The sequence below is a fragment of the Protomyctophum bolini genome (assembly GCF_963924005.1).
Source record: "Protomyctophum bolini genome assembly, chromosome: 9".
NCBI classification, from domain to species: domain Eukaryota; kingdom Metazoa; phylum Chordata; class Actinopteri; order Myctophiformes; family Myctophidae; genus Protomyctophum; species Protomyctophum bolini.
In genome coordinates, this window is record NC_137870.1 from 13,178,697 (window position 1) to 13,185,528 (window position 6,832).

General features: G+C 44.0%; 1 protein-coding gene across 1 annotated transcript in view; it reads right to left on the reverse strand.

Moving 5' to 3' along the window:
- LOC308320808 (calsyntenin-2-like) overlaps positions 1 to 6,832 on the reverse strand; it is a gene marked incomplete at its 5' end in the record, with an annotated part of 221,199 nt that overhangs the window by 19,022 nt on the left and 195,345 nt on the right. The window contains one exon of the mRNA XM_080771488.1: positions 1,667 to 1,829. Coding sequence (XP_080627614.1) covers positions 1,667 to 1,829 — 163 coding nt within the window. The remainder of the gene's footprint in view (positions 1 to 1,666; positions 1,830 to 6,832) is intronic.

The window sequence follows — 6,832 nt, forward strand, 5'->3', positions numbered from 1 at the left end:
GATGTATTGTACGCTGCTATACTCTTTGATCCTAGAGGCTTTTAACACTAGTTGCTGTAGGAAGACCAAGACCAATGTTTCCATTTAATCCAGCCATTTATAAAATGCGCACAGGCAATGCTGTAGGGCAGGGGTTCCCAAACTGTGGTATGTGCACCCCCTGTGGTGCGTGAGCGCCCTCTAGGGCAGGGGTTCTCAACGTTTTTTGGCTGGGGACCCCCGGAAATGCTTTGCCCATGTCTCACAAAACCAATTACATGTGACAGAATTCAAAATGCTGTTAAAAATTGTTTAAGATCGGGTGCCTGCTGGCCTAACGGTCCAGTTGCATGCCACATATAAGCCCATGCCTGACAGCGTGCCGGGGGTTCGAGTCCCGATCTCGACGATCTACAGTAAAACATTTTGATGCCCCGTGGCCTCAATTTTGATTAAATTAAACCAGAGTGCCTCACTCTTCCACTTGGCGATCCTTCACTCTCCTGCTGTTACTTAGTTCACAGTACCACTCAACATGTACAGGTCAGTAGGTAAACACAGGCTGAGTGCTGGAAACAGCACAGTGAGCACATTATTCCCCTGAGGGTGAGGAGGAGCAGCAAACGCTGGCCAACGATTTCATCAGAAGATCTAGAGAACATAAACAAACAAACATATACACACTCCAGCACCTGGAGGATTGAGTCGGGCGATGCGTCAACAACATCACAGCACAGCGACAGTCGTCAGATGATTATAAACCACATTGTATTCTCTCTCATGTCCCTGCAGCCCACTCAAACTGGCAATTCCATCTTTTTAATATTTTCCATGCTCAGTATAAAGGCACACACAGAAAATAACTCGTCTTTGCAGCATGCTAGCGGCCACCGTGTCACTGCACCCAGAGCCTTATGAATATAGGCAATCTGCTATAGGGCTAATGGCTTGTGTGAAGATATGGCGGATGGTCTTTATAAGTCTTTATTGAGGCTTAGCCTCCCTGTTAGAGGAGGAGTAATAGCCTCTGAACTCCCTTTTCTATGCAGGGCTCGTCTAATCCTCTGATTGGTTTGGAGCGCTCAGTGAAAGAGAAAGAAAAGCAGGGACGGAAAGATCATTGCCGATGAAAGGGACACCAAATGACCCTCTTCTGCCCCCGTAGAAAAGATATATGTTGAGCCCTTTATCTAAGGGCCAAGCATCATTGAGCCCATTCATTGTAACCTTTTGGCTATCAAAGCACCAGAATGGTGTTTATTCTTCCTATTTCAATTGCCTAGAAACAAGACCGTAAGGACCTTTTTTGGTGCTATCCCTTTTTAACTGAGTGTACTGTAGATCTGTTGCTGCTTTTACATTTTGTTCAATAAACTATTCAATCAATCAATCAGTCAATTCACAGTACACAGCTCCAACATCTGCTGGTAATCCGTTTTGAAAAATCACACCTGTGTGAAGTGAGGCCGAGGCACTGTTATCGTCATACATCAGCCAATCGAATCATCACATTCCGTGCTACAAACACATTCCGTGCTCAGACACACACCCAAAAAGCTGTGCATAAGAAAGCGCTCAGGTGGTGCAGTACTAGAAAGTGCCCGCCCACCACTGCAGAGGGTTTGGGTTTAAATAGGCTACATACTTCTCCCCGGCTGTACAATTATGTCATCATCATCATCATCACCTTGCCAGCAGGCGCCCACTGTCAGCTGTACGTCAATCTGGGAGGGGTGGATGGGCCAGTCGTCAGTCACAAGGTAGGGGTCGTAGGTCGCACCGTCCACATAGAGCGTCACCACTGGAAACTCCACGTTGATGACATAGTAATGCCACTCCTTATCACAGATCTGAGAGAGAGAGAGAGAGAGAGAGAGAGAGAGAGAGAGATATGAGTGATAAGATTAGCCTATACATGTTGTACCTCTATTCTCTTTTTGTTGGCCTCTCCTACAATACGTATAGTTTTGTTGTCCCTCTCTGTTTCGAGAGAGTAGAGAGGGACAAACTAAACAGCCATTCGCCCCCATCCCTCACAGGCATGCACGGCGCGCACACACATGCCGGAGTACCTTGCACACAAGTCATACATAGTGTATTTTGTAGTCTCCACTCCGTTTCTGCTCCCAGGGGTTCAGCCAGGCAAAAGTGGAACTGTTCTGTCAACCTTCCTCCCTCTCCTCTCTCACCCTCTGGCTTCTCACTCCTTCACTCTTTCTCATTTGAAATACCGGTACATTTAAATGCTTTGCTCTGTGACTCAAACAGCATGCTGAACAAACTGCTGTGAAACTGGTTTAACTTGTGTTAGCTTACAGTAGCCTACGTTATGCTTGACCAGGCACACGACCATTATTCTACTCTCTCTCTCTCTATCTCTCTCGACTTTTAAACTAAGCTTTACTTCAGCGGTCCCATGTCTAGCTGCTAAGTTGGCTCGGGCCTGTCTCTCTTGGCTGTCTCCTGAAACCTGGGCTTTCCTTGAACTGTTCTCTGTCTAATGACTGCTGTGCCAGTGCTGCTCTGGTGCAGCAGATGGGAGCTCTAATCCATCCACTTCATTTCCTCTGCTATTGAGGTGTTAGATACACAATCTGGCGTATTGGTAATCACACCACACAGCTGCTAGACGCATAATAAAGAATGCTGCTGAGAGGTCCACTCAAGGTTTTGTTGGTGTACATGCCGGCAATATGAATATTGTCAGTCACCTATAGGCTTGAAAAATAATCGAATTATTTATTTATATTTTATTATATATATATATATTATTATTATTATTATTATTTGCATTTATTGAATACTATTACAATAACTATATGTATTTAAAACAGTACGGTAGGTTGGAGAGTTATCAGCCAGTTTCACAATGTGCTAGACCCATCGGAGATGGATTGCTGAGGTCGAGCACAACTTCTACCATCAGATCCCAGTACTTAGCACACTCATTGAACCCATGACCTTGTAGTGTGGTCAAAAGGCGAGTGCAGTAATCTAATCCTAGATCAGCCTAAATCTTCATGCGAATTAACAGCACATGCTTTTCTATACAAACAGTCAATTGATGTTAAAATAATGGACTGGAGGAGACACAAGCAATGCATTAACAAATGAGAAGTGTGTCAAGCAGCATTAATAATGTTATTACATGGCCTAATGTTTCAGAAGACAGGGGGCAACTAGTATTTTGGGCATGCAAAGCCTGCAATGTCTCTTCATTTAGGCTACTAGAGCGGTGCCTGTTGGGCACGGGTCTACTTGGAACGATGCAATTTGGAAACGCATGCCCCACCCGTTATTATGTCTGTGTCCCTTTTATGCCCATATATGGAGTTCTTTGTCAGGCATGCCCAAATATGGAGTCTATATGCAGATATCAGAATGATGTCAGAACAGGCCAGCTCCATATATGGAGTACCCGTTCCACCCATCTGTCTGTGTACCTTTTATGCGCATATGGAGATGACTGTATCTGTCTCTTTTATGCCCATATATGGAGTTCTTGTAACGATGGAAGTTGGAGATCCATGACCCACCCGGCTATGCAATACCCGTTGTATACCCTTGTCAATATATGGAGATTTCGGCATCTGTGTCCCTTTATTCCTATATATGGAGTTCTCTGTCCCGTTGTACCCGTGTCAGAGTGACCATTCCACCCATCTGTCTGTCTGTCATCTGTCTTTTATGCCCATATATGGGGATTTCTGTATCTGTCTCTCTGTGTCCCTTGTTGTGATGTCAGAACAGGCCAGCATGCCCAAATATGGAGTGTTGTGATGTCAGATCAGGCCAGCCAGCTCCATATGTGGAGCCTGGTCAGTGGCCCTGTCCAGAGCCCGGGCAGAGGCCTTTTGTGCCGGTTCTGGACAACCGTGGGTCCGACCGGGTGTGCAGTGCCCGGACACTGCACTCCCTGTGGGGGTGTGGAACACGTGTGTCGAATTTGAAGTCGGTGGGGCGAACGGTTCTCGAGTTACGCGCATTACAGCTGAACACACGTAAAGACTGACATACAGCCAGAGTCCAGACAGACAGAGATGTAGTGCCAAGACTCTTCCATATCTTAAACTATCAACTATATAATCACCAGCCCTTAATCACTAATTATGTTCTTAATTTAAACCTCCTATTAAAAAGCATGATGACACAGACACTGCATCATGTCCTGTGTGTCTTGCATCAGCGCTCTGAAATAGATTGCACAGAGACAATAGAGAAGGACTGGAGGCTATGGATTCACCATATTCATATAGCCTCATTTTTACCAGAGGAGAGTCATTTGAAAATAATGTGTGAGCTGAAATTAACTGCTTAAAATAAACTGCATGAACCTTTTCTCTCGTTTATATTGCAAGCAGTGTGCACATATGCATTGTGAACCCACGGATACTGTAGGTCACTCTACTCTCTAAATAGCAGGGAAATTCTGCTCTGGAGGGAAGACCAGTGCTGTAACTCCATCCTCAGTAACTCAGACAGTAACCTCAGGTACCCTTGCGTTTATTTTTTTATTATTATTATGATTATTGTTTTACTCAGACAGTGACTCAGAGACAATGGGCCCGATTTACAAAGGAATTTACATCCATATTATTCCATACTTACTGGCATTTCCGACAATTCCAGGCCAACTCCCTGGGTAGTTTATAAAGTATACGAGGTCACTTGTTTTCCTATTCTCAATTATAATGGGCAGGTCCAATGGCTGTGCAAAATGTATTAGGCTGTATTAGTGTGCAATAAATGGTCATTGTGCTTGTGTTTGTGGGATATCGCCTGTGTGTGGTTTTGTGTGTTTATGTGTGTAAAAGAGAGCGAAAGAAAGAGGGCGGGATTGAGATACATTTTGACTAAGTAGATGTGTCTCTAGAGTTTTGTGCAGGAAGCTGTATGGAGGTGGTTATTGAGTCAGATTCAGTCAGCTTTCAGAGTGTTAAGCCACTAATGTATCCAGTTGACTGCAGTGGAGTCAAGCTCCTTGTCAAAAAGATGATTACAGCTTCAGAGAACAGGTGCACTGCTATGCTCGTCAAGCTGCCAGCTGGAAACTAATGGTGATACTTTGTGACGTTGTGTGTGTGTGTGTGTGTGTGTGTGTGTGTGTGTGTGTGTGTGTGTGTGTGTGTGTGTGTGTGTGTGTGTGTGTGCGTGTTTTTCAGTGTGCTGAGTAATGCCACATGGCACTGTGTGTGTGATTGTGGGAGAGTGTGCAACTGTGCATACTGTACACATGAGATTTTCGTTATGCAGACAGACGAACACACACGCACATGCACGCACACATACAGTAAACACACACACACACACACACACACACACACACACACACACACACACACACACACACACACACACACACACACACACACACACACACACACACACACACACACACACACACACACACACACACACACACACACACGCAGTGACATCAAAGCTTCCACATTTGAACTTTTGTACTCCAGTCTGTCTCAGATCCCACATGCAGATTGACAAAAACAGACTACCGAAATGATTTGAATGAACACTATTTAAGACTGGGCTACAAATGTAAACAAAAGATAGGGATGAAGTGATCGAGAGGACAGAGAGAGAGAGAGAGAGAGAGAGAGAGAGAGAGAGAGAGAGAGAGAGAGAGAGAGAGAGAGAGAGAGAGAGAGAGAGATGAAGCAGCAGTGGAATGGAGAGATGTGAACGCACTTCAAAGTCCTGTCAGGATCTCCTGGGCACTTCACACCGCGCAGAAAAACAACAATGCACTCTCTCTCCCCCCATGCCTCTGTCTCTCCGTTTCCCACTCTCTTCTGTCACTTGTTCACTATCACTCTTACATTCCTCACACTGTATCACTCTATCTGCTATTGTCTGTCCCCCTGGTCTGTCTATCTAGAGAGGGAGAGAGAGAAATAAGCAGAGCAATGTGACAAAAATAGAGATGCACATTATGACAAGTAGAGAACAGGGACAAGTCAGAGGACCAAAGGGGTTGACCACTATGAATGAGAATGACAACACTGGAGAGAGAGAGAGTGCTAATAAAGTGCTAATATAACACAGCTCTGTCTGCACCTTTATTTAATTCCTATTTATATCCAATATTTATTTGTAAATACATTGTTCTATTTGATTGTCTTGTTCCACTTCTGCTTTGGCAATGTAAACGTACGTTTTCTCATGCCAATAAAGCTCATTTGAATTGAATTGAGAGAGAGAGAGAGAGAGAGAGGGAGAGAGATTTTGATTTTAAAAGTACCTAATACCGTACTACTAGGGGAGAGCCGCCACGGATGTAACGCGTCACGGTTGTAACATGGACGTTATCTCTTGATTGGTCAACGCCACCATGACGCCATCGCGTCAGTATGTGTACAGCAACGTACTCTACGTGCCCAGGAAGTTTGAAGTGTTTACCTTCACCCTGCGGGGAGTTATTGGCGAAAAACTGACTTTTTTCAAAATGCGTATAATTTTACACCTGGAGTATTTGTGTGCTAAAAATGTTTTCTTTGGTGTTGGTGAATAAAAATCCACATGGATGTCTTCATGCTTATGTTCTTCATTAGTTTGCATCGTGTTTAGACGGAATTCACGTTCATTCTGGTCTGTAAGCAACGGCAAAGAAAACTTGCAAAGGAGGGTTTGTGTTACAATGGTCCGCTTCCATTCAATGCCATTATATGTAATATTTACATATTTGACATATTCGCCAATATTATATGTTCTAAAATTGTATTGTATTGTGTAGTGTATTCTAAAATTAGTTTAGGGTTGTATAACATTGTACAACTCAATCAATCAAACAAACGTTCGTTTAATCAATGTATTTCCCCATTGAACTGAAAAAAAA